Genomic DNA, 18,072 nt, shown 5'->3' with positions numbered 1-18,072 from the left:
TTCTCCTAGGCAGGTGAGGCCAGCTTCTCACTAGGTAGCCCTGCCCTGCTCCACGATGGAGCCTTTGTGTGCCCCTCGCCCGTTCCCTAGGGGAGCTCACTTCAAGTGACCGACTCCCAAAGAGGGAGGCTATCAGACTGTCAGCCTCAAGGCTGGCCTAAGCGTCCTCCTCTGATGGCAACACCTACAGCGATATTTAGGTCTCCAAAGTAAAAAATGTCTTCCCAGTGGAAGCCTTGGCTTGGAACTGAGTGGCTGGGGGAAGAGGGGCGCAGCTACCACTGATCCAGCGGAGGGAAGCAGCTTTAATCAGTCTTTGGTCTCATGACGTCGACTGCAATTCTTTTCCTCTGTATGAGGCAGACATTGTGGCCTGAAGTTTGATTTTGTTTTTAAAACAATACACTTCACTCTGTCAAAGTCGGAAGCATTCCACTTCTCTCCTCAAACACCATTTAGGGCCACAGCTTCCTAATGAAGCCTCGAAAGCCAGGACCACTCCGAGAGTTGAGAAAGTTTTGTCTAATTATCTCCTTTCGCTACTTTGAATTGGCCAACCACGTATCTTCTCCTGGTTTTATCAAAGCGGCTGCCAGCACAAAAGCACATCCAAATTTAAGCAGGCTTTAGTTAGCAGACTTAAAATTGATCATGCATTTTAGTTTCAGTAACTCGCAATTTCTATACCCTTTGATAATGCACTTTAAAGAGCAAACCATCTTTAATGACAAGGCTTAAAAGAGGCGACCTTTCTGAACAAAATATGAAAGCTCAGAAGACAGAGTTCTTTTAAGGAAACTGTGAATTCAAATGACCTTGTGTTCTGAAACTTTTCTCCCAGCATTTTTGATGTTTTACCTTTTCCTTTCACCCTTAGACAGAAAGCACAGACGCTGCTGCCTTTCCTGGCTGGTGATGCACTTCAATGAGGATGCTGTTAATTGTTAATTCAAACTCCCAGTCCCTTCCTTCTGCACTTTTCTCCACAGACTCCTTTAATGAGGTTGCTTGGCATTGTAAGCATCAGCCAGTTTCTGAAGAATCACTGTTAATGTGCGGCATTTACAGAGTGATCTCAGCATACGAGCTGTTCCTTTCCCACCACCTTGCCACCAGTGCTTTGTGCAGTCTATGAAGCAGTCTGTCTTTGGTTCCCTCTACCTTAGACCTCCTCCTTCTCCACTGTATCCCTTGATGGCTGCCTTCTGTGGAGTTCTATGGTGAGCGGGCAGGTTGCAGCATCAGAGGTCAGACTCCCAAAACGTCTCACTGCTGGGGAAACGGAAGTGGACTGACAGAACTATGATCTATGCAGGTGACTGAACTGCCAACTTCCCAGTAGCTCTCCTCCTCCCTGACTCCTTCAGAACAGCTAGCACTCACGCCCAGCCACGGCACCTCTAGTTAGAGCTTTCCTTCTCTGTGTATTCCAAATGCCTCACCAGCCACCACCTGTTGACAGTTCTATGTTGTGAGGCTCAAGCATGGTAGGCAACCACAATACCTGGAGACGTAGCTAAATTAGGCACTCATGATGAACAGGTGATCCTCCCTCAGATGAAAGAAAGGACGCACTCTTAGATGAATTTACAATAAGGGGCAGTGTTTATAATTCATTTCCTTAGCGTTCGGTTTTGTCCCAGTAGTCACTTATATACTCAGTGCTCAGCTCTGTGAGGAATTTCAAACATGCCAAAAGTGATTTTTCTTTCTCTTCTTTTATCAGAGAACATTCACAAAAACACGAGCGTCAGCAAACCCATTCCTATCATATCCAATCAAAATTGACCCTAAGTTTCACTCCCTTTACCCCCAGACATGCTCAGCACACTGCAGAAGGGAAATGAGATCTGGGTAATGTCAAAGGTTCACCAGTGTTTGTAATTTCATAACCCTTGAATTAAGGAAAAGAAAGAATAGCAGGCAAGTTTCCAAAACACCTACTGATATTTACTCACGGAAAACAAATATTCCTAAGTGGGAGTTCCAATTCCAGCAAACAAAACAACTCAGAAAGTATTTTCATTTCAGGCCATTAAGAACCTTGACATCCTCTGACCTCAGCCTTCTTTGCATGGTCCCCACAGAAGCACTTAAAATTAACCATACAGCCTTCTTTGTTCCAAGTGCAAAGTCACTACTCGAGTATCAACTGTCCTCATTGCTTAGGCGGCTTTAGTAGCAGCTGTGATGATTATGCCTTGTGTGAATATTTTCAAAGCCTGTATGATCATTCACAGGACACAGATTTATATTCCTGAAGGAGGTATTGGGGGAGGAGGACATCTGAGAGCCACCAGGAAAGTGGTGTCTCTACAAAGATGGCTTAGCACAAGATGCCAACCTCCTACTAATGGCCACCGCACAGCTTGCCCTGCCCTGGCGTTGCAGGCAGCTGTAAAACCTGGTTACCTTATCTTCCTCACGTCTCAGACAGGTACAAGAAATGGCAACTAGTCCTTGGACAGTGAGCAACGGGCAAATTTGGGCTTGGGAAAGAGAAAGTAATTTTGAATAAGTAAAAAATAAATTCTCTTCCCTGCTTTAAAAAAAAAAAAAAAAAATATATATATATATATATATATATATATATATATATATATATAGCAAACCAAATGATTACAGCCCCACTCCTCCCACCCACTACATTTTTAGAGTGTCTCAAAAGGCCCATGGCACACCCCAGGCTCACGTAAATCAAACAGGAGCATCTTTTTAACTGCAACTTAGAATTTCCTTGGCAAACCAGGGCTGAGCAATCAACACAGGACTGGCTTAAACATCATTCATAAGAGCAACACATTGCAGACAAACAAGACCAATGGACAGGTGTGGCTGCTTGCCCATAGGCTGTGTCCGCAAAACATGGCCAACTTCCGTTAGGCTTTCTTAAGGGTCATGGACAGATGTGACGATCAAAGTAGCAACCATAAAGGAGACATCAAGAAAGTCCCAGGAAAACCAGAGCTGCTGCATGCCGTTCCTGTCCTACAGTCCTGCAACCCCAAGGGCCCGACTGGAGACCCTCACAACAAGCATGACCCAGAGATTTGACTCTAGACACCAGTTCCGTGACGAGATTATGAACTGCTCTTTGACATGATGTATTTTCCTCCAAAGCAGAAATTGAGATGTTGAGTGTTTGTTGGGGAAAACTACCATGCACATGCCGTACTTAGCAGATGAGGGAAGACAAAATGTAAAAAGAAAACAGAATAGTACAAAATGGCATTTTAATACATGAACAATAAACATGGAAACATTAACAGTTAAGCATTTTGATATGATACTACAATCGTGATTGTTATCCTTCACAACTTGTAAAGCCCTTGCAAAGCATCACCAAGGCATGCCACCAGGGACATCTCCCAACATAAGCAGTCTCCAGCATGTACTCCAATACAAATATGGGATCAAAAAAGGAGATGGTAAAACATAACTTAGGCAGACACAAATAAAGCCAACCCAGTGTATGAATGATGCATGTTTTTATGATCTTAATTACACTTAAGCATTAAAAAAAAAAAGCCATTGATCTCACAGTTTACAATATCCAAATCTTCAAACCTGCTGGATGAAGTGCACAGAGCAGCCCAGACGATCTCATCTGTCACACTCTCCCATGCAGCTACCTGGAAATCAAAAGCCCACGTTAGGGTTTTTAGTCAATTGTAAAATATGTTACAATTCTGAAGGAGTTGGAGGTTCAAAAGTGTATTTGCTATCAAAATTTCATCACGTATGCCTATAAGCAACTGATCTTATCATCATCGGGCACACAGAATCTTTTGAAAAGTAAATGATTCACAAGCTCATTCCTTTTATTTCGATGCCAAGTAAGCAGCCTCCTCTGTGACTGCACTTAAAAGCAAAGCTGCCTGACTGAACTGGACCATCAGTAAACATCACCTTGCTAGGTGATGTCACTGGGAACCTTTAAGAAGGTCTCTGGCATCCCACAGCTCTGCACACTGCAACACTCCATCACTGTGAATATTTAACATCACAAAGCCATTGACTTATTCTGGTCTGGAGAACAGTGCCAAACCCCCAGGGATAAGGGGCTTTGAAGATGTGAACCATCACAGAGAATTGCTTCATGCCACAGTCTTAAAGGAAGATGGTGTCTCCTTCAGTCCATAGCTGGGCTTTAAGACCACACCTTGCCTGACTGCCCAGGTGAGGTCCCTACCTACTTGCCACACCTGAGATCCCCAAATCTTGTTCTGATTAATCTAAGCCCTGTGATTAAAGAGGTGGTGACTTCTCAAAGACAAGCTGTTCATTAAAAGTGTCTTCCTTTGGAGACTTATCTTGTGTCTAGACATTTCTGTGAAGCCTTGCATGTCAAGCTAAGAGTCTCCAGGGGTACACAGTACAAATTAATTGGAAGGCATTTCATTCACTGCCCATACCTTCTGCTTTGGTAGGTGGTCAGTTCTTCTTGAAGGATGGATGCCCTCTTTTGTAGAAAGTTGACCTAGAAAGACATCTTGTATGAGAAAATGTAAGTGCACATGTCAATACTGCACACATAGCATATTAGGATTTTATTTAAACTCAGACAATTCTCTGGTTAAAACTCAGAGGAAGTGAGTATTAACACTGCATTTTCCTACATTTGGTCATATCTTGTCCCTACTGAATCCATTAAAGGCCACAGAATCAACTACACACTGTATCACAGAGGACGTCTTAATTTGGTGACATTCTATGTTTGTGTCTCCCTCTCTCCTCACGACCTTCCCACCACTGCCACCTTATGCCATGTCATTCACACTCTGTTACTCTTTGGCTAGAGCCATTTCTCACTTTGGAACTTTTGATGAAAACTCTATTTGCCCTCCATGGCTGGTTCAAACGTCAGCCCTTCCATTGCTCGCCAACTGCTCACAGCGACTCAGTCCTGTTCCAAGCCAGCGGTCCCTCCTTTGCATCCTGTGCCTATGTTTTCATGTCTGTCTCCAAATCTAAGAGCCTCTCTCCGAGTCCCCAGTTTCTTTTACAGGGCTGGGCATGTAGCTGGTATGTACTAGCTGTTTAATGAGTGAATGAGAAGAAAATTACTGCTCTCTGTGAGCCTCCAGTCCATCCTGGGGATCCCCTGAGGTTAGAGATGGGGTTGTGGAACGGAAAGAGGCTGAGCTTTTCCTGGAGTTAGGCCAACTCGAATTCCATCCCTGGCTTGGCCTCTAAGGCTCTAGGAAGGTTACTCAGCTCTTGCTGTGTCATCTGCGAAACGGGGTTCATGACAGCTGCTTCTCAGGGTTATGAGTGTGGTGAGCTGGGCCTCACAGCAAATGCCCAGTACAGACTCCACAGTAGGTACCATCATGGCGGGGAGGGGTGGGGGGTAGAAGAAGCTGTTGTCCAGCATGATTTCTTCACTGTACCTTTGACTACTCAAGCATAAACGTCTATTGGAGTGATGACACCTATATATCAGGCGTCGATTCAAAATACTTCATCCGATCACATAAAAACACTTTTGGGACAGTATATACTATCATCTAACATAATCAAGAGTCAGTGGCGTTTGATCTACTCAGAATTGTTTACTTTTGCTTCTTCGGGCTGAGCTGAAACCATGGCAACGGCTGGTTCTGAGGCATAGTTATGCAAGAGTACAGCTGGCAGAACCAAAAAAACGTGCTTGAAAGAGAGGCAAGCACAGCCTGCCCAAATGGATGTGTAGCAAAGAGGTCCCTGGGCTTGCTTATTTGTAATAGTGACCAGCTCTTCATTTTATTCGATTGCTCAAATGACCCACAGGACAATTGATCATTTTGACAGATGCAAGGATCACACTGCTTTAACTTTCTTCCCCGGCCTGCATTGCAATCGATTGGAATTCCAACAATTTTCAAAAACACAGGCACCTGTGCTTTCAAACTAAATCTGCTCACTCTAAGGCCTGGGACTCCTCCACACAGCTGCCAACTCTGAGCCCCCCTCCCCCTCCCTGTGCAGCTGGCAGCACTCTCTCTCTCCTCTCTCTCTGGGTCAACATCCAATTCCAGGAGGTTGCAGTGGCTTTTATTACAGTGAAGCGATATGAACAATAACAGAAGCCATGCAGGTGGGTATTGGGTTCCTCCCCATCCCCCACCCGCCAATCTAAGAATCTCCTCTGAGGGCGTCAGGCCCTCACAGCTGGCCCCATGGACATTCTTCTAGGCTGATGGGTAAACCACACCTCTAGTGCTCGCCTTCCTGTTGTGCTCTCCTCCACCACCATTTGTTTTCGTGGGCAGAGGTAAGCACAGCAGAGCCTACCAGTGGCCCCCAAAGGCAACAGGAACAGCAGTGGGAGATGGAGAGAACCGGTCCCTGCAGCCTCCTCAGGAGGGAAGTGGGCAGGACTGTCGGGAGTCTCAGGCCAGCCTGTGGTGCCTAGTAAGTTTTAGGTCAGTTTGACCCAAACAAATCTCACAGTCTTCCCCTGCCCCCTACTTCCCTTTATATGTAGCCCTGGCCCAGGAATTTGCTATATAGACCAAGCTAGCCTTGAATTCACAGAGATCACCTGCCTCTGTCTTCCCACTGCTGGGACAAAGGGTATGCACTGCCATGTTCGTCTTCATATCCTCATCCTGCATCTTATAAACGCCCCATGTGAGTATACCACACTGCACTGGTTACCTTAGTTTCAGTGAGCAGCTGCCATGTGCCTGGTACAGTTCTTAGCATTCAGAGTGCAGAAACCCTTCCCTTGTGGAGCCATTACAGGGCTTTGTATATCTCAAGTTCCCCGTGTGCTGGAAATGGGGCTATGCAGGTTCCTTATGTGGGAACTGAAAACTTAAAAGTAGTTGGGTGTGGTGCTGCACACCTTAATCCCAGTGCTCAGGAGGCAGAGCAAGCAGATCTCTGTGAGTTTGAGGCCAGTCTGGTCTACACAGTGGGTTCCAGGATAACTAGAGCTATGTAGAGACATTTTCTAAAGAAACAAAACAAAACAAACAAAGAAACAAACCTTCTGCCTCCAAAACAAACAAATACCCCAAAATACACAAAAAAAGCTCTCATAGGCTATCAATGCATAAATGCAACACCTTTAATCCCAGTACTGAGGCGGCAGAGGCAGTTCAAGCCCAGACTGGCCCACACAATCAGTTCTAGGCCAGCTGGCACTACAGGGTAAAACCCTGTCTCAATCTCTCCTCACCACCAAAACCAAAAGCAAAAATCCTTAAGACAATGCTCAATACAGAAGTACGTTGGGTATTTTGTTTGTTTTGAGAAAGTTTTTTGCTATGTAGTCCAGACTGGCTCTGAATTTGTGATCCTCCTGCCTCAGCTTCCCAAGTGTTCATTTCTCACCTTACATTTTAGAAACCACACACTTCAACAAGAAACATTAAACTTAATTGTTTGATCTTCTTAGTGTAAATCTGCCTTGGACTTAAACTATATACCTTTGAAAGCATACCTATAAAACACACTAGAAAAATGCTTCTAAATTAACGATACTTTTGTCCCTCTATACTCAGCACAGCAATGGACTAGCAATGTGCTACAGAATGGCATTTTAGACCCTCAACAAAAAAGAAAAGGTGAAATTGCATTGGACTGAGAATGAATCAAAGGTGCCATAGCTGACCCAGTTTCAGGGGACTAACCCAGTTCATGCTGGTGATGGGGAAATGCGGGGTTCACAGTGATTCCTGGTAGCAGGGCAGAATCAGGCGATTTGCACGTTTCTTTTCAGGATGTGTGCCCCACCTACGTTGTAGAACATTGCTCAGCTTTAGGAGTTACCTGTGACTTCAGAGAGGAAATGGTGTCCTCCAGTTCTTGTCTTAGAGATGCTGGCATTAACCCTTTGAATTTCGTTTCATATTCTTGTCGTATGTACATGATCTAAAATGGAAAAAAATATCTTTTATAATGCAGAAATGTCTGTTTTGGATTTAAGAAATCTTAGAAAAGCATCTGTTCAACCCCAGTTTTCTACATTTGTTGTCAAAAGCATACAGTAACATGACAAAACCAAAGAATTACATATACAGGTAAGCTGACCGGCTTGAGCATGTGACTCTGGCACACCGTCCCTAGAATAATACTCCCTTTCTTTTAAACTCCCTGTTCACTGGGGCTGGAGAGATGGCCCAGCTTGCTGCTCTTGCTCTGGACCAAGATTCAGTTCCCAGCACTGATGTAACAACTCACAACTGCCTATTGCTCCGGTCACAGCAGATCTAACACCCTCCTCTGGCCTCCACAGGTACCAGATACACACATGGTGCACATGCATAGCACGGAGGCAAAATGCTCACACATAAAATAAAATAAAGGGTAAGAGATGGCAGTGGAAGTGAAACCTTTGGAAGACTTGCATGAGTGTCACATGAATGTGCATATACAAATACAAGTGGCTTCCTACAGCTACCTTCCTTGTAAAGTAAAATGTAATAGAATTACTTTAAAGACTGACTATATGTATTATGTGTGAGTTAACAAATGCTAAAGCTGAGTTGCAGTATATTATATACAAAATAGTTCATCAAACAACTGGAAACAAAGAAATAATACTAGGGAAATGTATACAACTGAATTCAGGTGGGCAGGGCAGGCTTACAGATTTACTAGGATTAACTTAAAATCACTGTCCTGTAAATGCTCATTCTTCTTCCACTAAACTGAACTAAGGAAGAAATATGTTACAGTAATTATTTTCATTAACTACTTAAATTCCATGGCAACCGTGCTAGAGCAAAGCGTTTTTACCTGTGGCCTGTGAGTACAGATGAGAGTGTGGAAAGAAAAACAAACAAACAAACAAACAAAATAAAAGCTGGCACAATAAAAAAATTTAAATGTAAGATGTTTTTGGCAGCACTTGCCCATGTTGCATTTTGTGACTTAGATGCAGTCTGGGTTCTGAACACAGAACATATGCACATGGCATATCATGAGCACTGCTAATGAACACTGTCTGAGACATACTGGTCCAGAGTCAAGGTTGTCACATGCAGTGCCTTTACTGCAATACAGTTTTTTGTTCTATAGAAGTGTAACGGTTTGATTATAGGAAACAAAGACTTTTAGTATTTTCCTATCGTCATTCCTCAGCATGTGCCAGATCAGTATCTTTAAAAAACAGTTTTTAAAAAATATATTTTAGCCGGGTATGGCGGCGCACGCCTTTCATCCCAGCCCTCGGGAGGCGGAGGCAGGCGGATCGCTGTGAGTTTGAGGCCAGCCTAGTCTACAAAGTGAGTCCAGGACAGCCAAGGCTACACAGAGAGACTCGAAAAACAAAACAAAACAATATATACATATAATTTAAACATTAATTTGATTAATTTTTATTCATGTGCAAGTGTGTGTCTGTGTGAGTGTATGCCGCCACTTGTGTGTGGGTGCCCATCAAGGCCAGAAGGGGACACTGGACACTTGGAGTTGGAGTTGCAGGTGGTTTTGAACTGCTCAGCATGGGGTCAGCAAACTGAACTTAGGTCATGGGGATGAGTAGCAAGCGCTTTTAACTCCACAGATTTTTTTCTTCAAAATTTCTTTGTGTGAGTGTGAATATTTAAGTGGTGTAAGCATGCCATGTTCATATGTGGAGGTTAGAGGACAACTTTGTGGTGTTGAGTCTCTCCTTTCATCTTTGTGTGGACTCCAGAGATGGAACTGAGGTAGGCAACTACCATGGTAAGCACCTTTCCCTGCTAAGCCATGTTGATGCCTAGATTAATATATTTTAGATTGTACTGTGTTACGACTGTTTGATCTTAAAGACTGTCAAGTTGTTGACTTTCATACAAAATAATTAATGAATTATGGCTTAGGATTAAACAGAATTTTCTGCAATTTCGGATATGGTCCTAAATACATATCAACCATTTTTTTTTTTACTATGTATTTATTCTCATTATTGACTATTACGAAGTCAAAATATTGATAGACTTTGAAAAACATTAAGGATTTTCTATATCATGCTCATCAAATATTTAGCAAGGATTTAACTTTTTCTGTAAAACTAGATAATTACATCTATTTTATTAGTATATAAAACTGCTTTTGTCTTAAGAAAGTGATAAAATTACACATATATCAAAGACTTCTTTTTAAAGTCTTGATTTAATATTAGTAAACATTTTACTTGTATGTCTATTTTATATAGTTATATATCTAGTGTCATATAAAATCTCTCAGGTGAAAGGGGCTGTAAGAGAAAAAACAATAAAAGTTTAAAATATAAGATTTTAAAAGAATTATGTTATTTCTACGTATGTGTGTGTATGTACATGCAAGAGCATACATGCATATGAACATGTGTGTCCAGGTTAAAAATACACACTTTATAAACCATGTCTTTAGGACAGCATTTGCAGCATAGGCTACAAGCTGACTAATAGTTTTTATAACACCTGAAATTTTGTGTTTCTGCTTCCAAATGGGACACAATGCTTTATTTTGTGCATCTCTGTTAAGATCTGCCTCCTTGGTAGGATATTTGAAGAGTAACTTTGCTAGAAGTAAAAACGCTTCACTTCTGCTGCCAGAACTCTGGGTTCTTCTATTATAATTTTTTTATTTTTTAATTCTTGTCTGTGACCTTTTGGTGATTCTGTCTCTGTCTCCCATCTCAAAGTAGGGGTGCTGGGATGACAGATGTGGATCACTGCCATTTGGCTTTCGTCTGTTAAACATGAGTACTGGGGACTGAAGTCAGGTCATCGGGCTTGGGCTGCTAGTATGTTTACCCTCTGCGCCATCTCAGGAGCTCTGTGTTCTTGCTTACTTGTGGGGTTTTGCCACTGCATCCACCTACACTTCTGGATCCTGAGGCTTCCTCTTCTAGGCTAATGACAGGGAAGCTAGTCCTGGGGGCTCAAGTCAGATTAGAGGCCACAAAGGCCAGGGCCTGGTGAGGGTCTCCCTGGTGATGTCTGTGTATGTCTTTCCTGTATGCACATGCTAAGCTCTAGCCTCTTCCTCTTCTTATAACATAGGCTCTCATTCTGACTTAATTAGCTCCCAAAGGTTCCATCTGCAAAATCACTGAGGACTGAGGGCTCACCACATGAATTGGTGTGTGTGTGTGTGTGTGTGTGTGTGTGTGTGTGTGTGTGTGTGTGTGTGTGTGTATGTGTGTATGCAGGCATGCAGTCCATATGGGCAGACTGTTCCAGATCTCTGCCTACAACTTGGGTCTATAAATGGGAAATTGTTATTTGATGCCAAGTGACTGAATTTAGGGGAAGGATGTCAGGTTAAAGCTTGACCTCTGGATTTCTACCAATTAGAAGAGTAAGGGAGGTTCAGGCAGATTACCTCATGCTCCTAGTCACTCAGAACCTGCCCTCCTAATCTTTGGCTTATTGGAAGGCCGTCAAGCAAATGGAATATGGTTGGTGTGTGATCCTAGTGAGTAGAAAGAAGGGAAGACGAGGAGAAGAGTTGGGCTCATGGTATATACTGTGCTTTTGAAGAAGGGGGAAGGGTAAGCAGTGTGGTGGGCGGAGACAGGTGAGCGGTGGGCGGAGACACAGGTGAGCGGTGTGGTGGGCGGAGACACAGGTGAGCAGCGTGGTGGGCGGAGACACAGGTGAGCAGTGTGGTGGGCGGAGACACAGATGAGCGGTGGGAGGAGACACAGGTGAGCGGTGGGCAGACTTCTCAGGGGTTTGAAGAGCAGGTTAGATGCCATAGGCAGGAGCAGGATACAGGAAAGGAGGTTAGCTAGCTGCTTTTCGGGGCAATATAAACAGGGCATTTGCCTTTGTACAGCAAAAAGTTTCTGCATTGGCACTTTAGAGGAGTGAGGATTTAGAACTTACATGTCTGACTTTCTGGTTTGAAGAATAAAAATGAAAGAAACAGTGGTAAAAGATGATGCAGGAAAAAAAATCTGCAGTGCAGCTAAGAAAATGCAATGCCTTCTAAGAAATGTCATCATTATCAGGGTTAAGGTGTTCTGGGTTGCCACAGCAACTGCCAAGGAAGATCCATTTTAGGAAGGGTGCTCTCTTCAGCACAACTTATATGGTTTGAATCTAAAATATAAAGTGAAAATATAAAGTAACCATAATTTCCTAACAATTTTTAATGTTCATTCCTGCTCTTTCTTCAGTACAGTCCTCGCTTGGCTCTTTGTTCTAAGGATGTCTCCCAGTGCATCTTGCTGGAAGTCCTCCTTTGCCAGTGAAGATGGACCGGTTTCTGACAGGAGGGAGGGAAGTGGTTCCTGGGTGAGCCAGATACTGCCCCTCCCCGAGGCAAGTGGGTGGCTGGAGAGCTAAGCAGCTGCTAACCTCAATGTTTAAAGGGTAGCATGGGTGACTTTGGGGGAAATGGTGATCTTTTCAGTGTTCTGGGCCTGTGGAGAGAATGGTAACAGAACCACTTGGACCTAGTGCTTTCATTACCATTAGATGCTCTAAGTCTAGCTTTGGGGGATCAAATAATTTTCTAACATTAAAAAGAAAGTAGAGGTCTGCTGAGGCTACTTAGAATGGTAACATATCTAGGAAGAAGGAGAAAGCAGCAAGATACTCAAAGAGAAAATGACTAGTAAGTGCCCAAGTCTGATCATGAACCAAAGATTCAAATGCATAATAAACACAGAGGTTGTAATGTGAAAAAAAACACATGAATACTAACATTTGGGGCATTTGCATACACACTGCACACCTTGCTTTTCGATGGAGACAGAGAGGCTCACTGGCATTACTGAGTGCTTGCACACAGGCGCTTTTAGCATCTCATCTGAGGAACGATATGGACACATTATGTTGCCACGCATTTATCAGTCCTCTAGTAACTTTCTCCTCTCTGCTCCATCCAAGGTTGGAGTGAAGAGTGTGACAGGACCTAAGTCAGTCAGGATGTCACAAATGACTGATTAGGGCCTAGGCACAGGATCCATACCCAAATCATGAACATCACAAAGTGTCAGCTCTCTGATTTCATCCACTAGACTTTTCCTCAGGGGGTGTCAGTAATGCTGCTGCTATCTTGCTATAGTGGAGTGAGAAACAGACCAACAGTAAAGCCAGGGGCAGAAGAACTGAGAACTAGAGAGAGAAACTGGCCCCTTTAACACACCTCCCTAAGTTAGCATTTTTCTGACATATTCTAGCTTTTGTCAGTTGTGATCTTAATAGCATAGATCAAAACAATGCAGACTAATCAAAAAATTAACTTGCATTATGTGTGTTGCATCCATTAGATCAAAGGTCCGTGAGCCTCAGGCTGCAAGTTCACCAATGCAGGTACATGTCTGTAATTCCAGCCTAGAGAGGCTGAGACAGGAGCATCAAAGGTTCCAGGTCAGATGTCCCCTGGATGGGGAGGCCTGGTGGCACTCAGAGGAAGGATAGCAGGCTACCAAGAAGAGACGTGATACCCTATGAGCATATATATGGGGAAGAGGCCCCCCTCAGTCACAGTTCACAGGGGAGAGGAGTAGGGGGAAAGCGGGAGGGAGGGAGGAATGGGAGGATACAAGGGATGGGATAACTATTGAGATGTAAAATGAATGAATAAAAAAATAAAAAAATAAAAAAAGTTCCAGGTCAGTCTGGGCTATATATAGAGACCCTGACTTAACAAATACATAAAAATAAAAAACTCAAACCCATCCAAACTGAAACCAAAACAAAATTTCAGTCTGTAGACCACGTTGGCCACCTGCCAGTTTCGTAAATAAAGTTTTACTGGAACACAGGCTATTTCTGAGTGCCCATGCCAGAGTTTTAATGGTCACGGCAGGGCCCCTATGGCTCCTAAGCCCTGTTTGTAACTTGGCTCTTTACACAAAGTTGGCTGCTCCCTGAACTATATGAACTGTCAGTGTCACAGGGTAGAGGCCGTGTTAATTTTGCTGATGGCTGAAGCCCCAAGGCTTAGCATGGTGCCTGGCATATGGTGGCAACTCCATAAATATTTGCTGCTGAATGAATCCAAACCTCAGTTCCCACAACTGCTGGTGTTAAGTCAGTCTTTATCTTAAAATGACAGGATTCTCAGAAAGTCTAGAGTAAATTAATCACAAAAGCTTTCCCTAAATACAAAGAGCAGATTCTTTCATCATGGAATTGCAGTTCTTAATCAGCACGGTGACTATTAATAAGTAGGCCAGCTTCAAAGCTGAGAAAGTTGGAGGCAAACACCCAGGCCTACAGAGCTGCTGAGATCAAAAGGGATCTGGGAGATTCCTGGGAAGGCGGGAGTTGGTTCCATCTAGACTGCATCCTTCCATGCCTCGCCTGCACTATCAGACTTTCTACAGAAGTGTGATAGGAAAAGGCCCAGGCCACCTTCATCTGTACCAAAATGCCAGATTTTTTCTGCCTAGAATTTTTCCCTTCTGTTTTCATTTCTCATGTTTCTCTTCCATAATATAAGTCTCAGCGTTTCTGCTTTGTTTAGGTGGACAAGTACTGTGAGAACTTCTCTCCCTCCAAGAAACGCTGGCTTGGGTCTTAAAGGACCAGGCTGCACACAGGAGTTCTGTCTGCAGAGGATGAGTGCACAGAGTATGGGAGGTAGACACTGAAGGGCTTGTATACCCTGAGAGTCGAGTCTCCATGAGCTAGAGGGCAGTGATCTCTCTGGCGACAATAAACTTTGGAGGAAGGACAGGGTGACTGTTTACAGGGTCTAAATTTCTTAGAGAGTGCGAGTACTACCTGGTGGAGACTAGACTTCCTATAAAGGTAGTTTTTTTTTTTTTTAATCACCCAAACCCTAAAGCAAATAGAGGAGTAGACAGAGGAAGACCCCTCAAGTTCATAACTGATTTTTAGTAAGGGACCTCAGAAGACTTGCAGGTTGAGGCTGGTATATTCAGTGTGGCCGAGGGGAGCTTGGAATCCTGCTGATTCTTGGAGACTGAAATAAGGTCAGAGCACTTTACAAACAGTAAATGTGCAAGGGAGGGGGTGGAGAAATGGCTGAACAAAATTATGGTTGAATAAGTAAGTGAGACTTTGAAGCTGTGATGGGCAGTATAGGTCATGTCAACAAGGTTGGACTTAATAAATCAGGAAAAAGTTCAGAAAGTGAAGGAAAACTCAGTGTCACACTTGCTACATTGCCAGATACTATTCTAAGCACATATTGTAAAAAATACCTTTAAATCTTTCCATAAAATCTGAAAAATAAGATGGTATTATAGCCAACTAGGAAATAGCTCACAGTGGTAGCTAACTGCTAGAACAGGAAGGAAACTGGAAACGGTCCCCCCTACAACTGGGAAGGGTAAGAGAGGAGAGGGTGAAGCTAGAAATACATTGACATGTTTCACAAGATGGCTAGCCTGGGATTCCAGGGGTAGCTGCTACAGTGATCTAAGAAGGTGAGGTTCACCCCTGAGCTGTCACCTCTGAGGTCATGGTTTTGAGAACTAAAGCAGGGAGTGAAAGGAGAGTTGACCTCAACAGTTCCTAGGACACCTACTGTAGGGGCAGAGCCATGAGTAGAGGAAGCTGGCCCAGAAGTAGGTGGAAGACATGATAGATTCGGGGTTGCCTTGCCTTCTTCATATGATGAGCCAGAGAGATGTTCATGAGGAAGTACGTGATCAGAGGTCATGGGGAAAGACAGAAATAGAGACCCAACAACTATAAGCTGGAAGAGGGAGTTGAACCGTTGAGAATGGAAGAGCTCTCTGAATGGGGAAGGATAACACAGGACTCCAATGAGACATCCATATTTAGGATGGAGAAGAGACCAGGAATTAGTGTTAGTTGGAACTGCCTAAGTAAGCCCAAGGTACATCAATGCACCAATGGGAGATGGGTCTCTGTGTCTAAAGAGTGAGGTACATCGCTTGGGGTCTCATAAAAGAGGAGCAGGCAGGTGGCAGATACAACTAAGAGATCAAAGAAGCAAAAACCGAACCAAAACAAAAAACTCCAACGAACCAACAAACAAACGAACAAACAAATAAATAATCAAACAACAACCACAACAACAAAAACCCAAAACAAAATCTGAGTGATTGTCTATCATGTCTTGAATGTCATCACTACAGAAAAAAGAGCAACCCAGGGGCATATTGCTCTCAGGAGATCTTGGTGAGCAGTAGTGCTAGAAATAAAGGGGCTTTTAAGATGGGATCAGTCTTGATAAATAGAGTGTTTCTTCTTTTGAAGCAAAACTTACAATAAAAGGTCCACATCTAAATGTTAGTCCATTCTTATTCAGAATATCTGATTTTGTCAGAGATTTTTGACCTGGTTTGAAGACATTTTTCCACAGAGACAAGCTATGACTGCTCATTCTTTTCTGCATATTTAAACTCTTGACAGCTATAAATAAGTTAAACCTCTCCCTCAAAGTACCAATTATCTCCTTATGTTTGAAAAGGCACGTCTTGCCAGATATGGTATCCTATACACAACACAAAACAGGAATACAAAGACAGCCATTGACTCACTGATGCACCAAGGCTTACTTAGGCAGCTCCAATTAACACTAATGAGGATTTTGTGCACGAATCCCTTTACCTCCCGACTAAGTGGAACAGAGACCCCACAACCTCACGGCAGAAAAAAAAACTCAAAATACCATTGTAAACAGTCACTGGCTGAATGTATTGGCTAGTCACCTCTGCACAACAGAGGGGAGGGGATTTTCCTTCAGTTAAAAGCTTGAGAGCATGACATTTTAAAAAGGCTCCATCTAGGCTTCTTGATACAGGAATGATCACGAATTCCTAAGAGGAATAATGAAAACCCCCAAGAAGTGATATTTGCTTTCAACACAAAGAATAAGCAGACCTTCTAGATGGATAAGGGCACAGGAGAAACTGCCAGCGAAGCAAAGAGCATGGTGTGTGAGGGAACAGCGCATGGCCAAGGCATGCTCTGGAACCTAATTTGCCTGGGGGTAGATGGGGGTCAGGAGTGGGCAGGTGGGCATGATGCAGTTAGGACTTCGAGGCCTTTGGCCTTGTTCTGAGAAGACGGAAGAGCTCCTAATTTCTGACTGGGATTGACATAACCTGATCTCCAATACAGGGAAAGAAACTGTATCTTGCCTTTTCTCCTTCAACTCATCTATCAGATGTAGCTCTGATCCCCCTATCCTTCACACTCAAGTACAAACACTACAATGGTTTCTTCTCTCTCCAGATTAAAAACCACTTCCTTTTTACACATCATCTAGAATCTTGTCATCAGGACCGGAGCCTACCTTCCCAGCTTCATGCTCAAGCAATGTTGCTTCCCATCAAAGTCTTAACTACTTCTCAAGCCTTTCCACAAACTGTTGCGTCCTCTATGCCTGCCTCACAAGTAGCAGGAAAATTTTCCATGCTCACATACTGTATCCTCTACGATGGTGCTATGATGTCTGGAGCATCTCTCAATTATTACTGTTACAATGAAGATGATTAATATTTATCGTTAAAGTCCTAGGCACCATACTGCATTCTCATGGAGACATTAAAGTTTACCACATCTTCCTGGAAGCTCCCAAGGATATACTGACAGCTTTTTACTAAGCAAGGACTAGGCTTAAGGAAGTTACTGTTGCATCCAAAGTCACACGGAATGAGTACCTGAGCCGGGAACTGGAACTAGGTCTTCTCTACCCTAAAGCCTCTGCTTTTACCTCATTGTCACATAATATTGTAATGATTGATTTGCATACTCCTTTGTTCTACTAGAAATGCAAGTTCCCTAAGGGGAAGTTCTGTGTTTAAGTGGAGATCAATGGTATTTAAGAAGTAAATAAGATTAAATCATTATTTCTTTGAAGTTTGAAAAAAAATTATATGGATTTTTTTTTGCCAACATAGAGGCATTTTTACCTTCTATAGGCGCACAAAGGAGGACACCCCAGTATTTGGCCCTGCTCCAAGTGACGCGGAGGCTCTTTTAAGAGAGAATGATGCTTATATTTTTGCAAATTAGATCAACTTATAATGAATATTAACTTGGCTTGGTTGACTTAGACTTATTTGGAACCATGACTTACAGTGCAACAGGCACTAGGAACTTACTTTAAAAAAAAAAGTCTAAGTGTGAGCTGGGAGTGGTGGCTCACACCTCTAATCCCAGCATTGGAAGGCTGGGTCAGGGTGTTCATGAGTTGAGGTCATCCTGGGCT

General features: G+C 43.2%; 1 protein-coding gene across 1 annotated transcript in view; it reads right to left on the bottom strand.

Annotated features, from left to right (window-relative positions):
- The window catches only part of Cep112 (centrosomal protein 112), a 444,738-nt gene that overhangs the window by 61,302 nt on the left and 365,364 nt on the right, over positions 1-18,072 (bottom strand). The window contains exons 24-26 of the mRNA XM_051158947.1: positions 7,762-7,863; positions 4,416-4,480; positions 3,568-3,632 (exon numbers count right to left, since the gene is read on the bottom strand). Coding sequence (XP_051014904.1) covers positions 3,629-3,632; positions 4,416-4,480; positions 7,762-7,863 — 171 coding nt within the window. The 3' untranslated portion in view covers positions 3,568-3,628. The remainder of the gene's footprint in view (positions 1-3,567; positions 3,633-4,415; positions 4,481-7,761; positions 7,864-18,072) is intronic.

This window comes from Acomys russatus, chromosome 16 (assembly GCF_903995435.1).
Source record: "Acomys russatus chromosome 16, mAcoRus1.1, whole genome shotgun sequence".
NCBI lineage: Eukaryota > Metazoa > Chordata > Mammalia > Rodentia > Muridae > Acomys > Acomys russatus.
The sequence above is the reverse complement of the archived record's forward strand: the minus strand, read 5'-3'. Positions and strand labels throughout refer to the sequence as shown.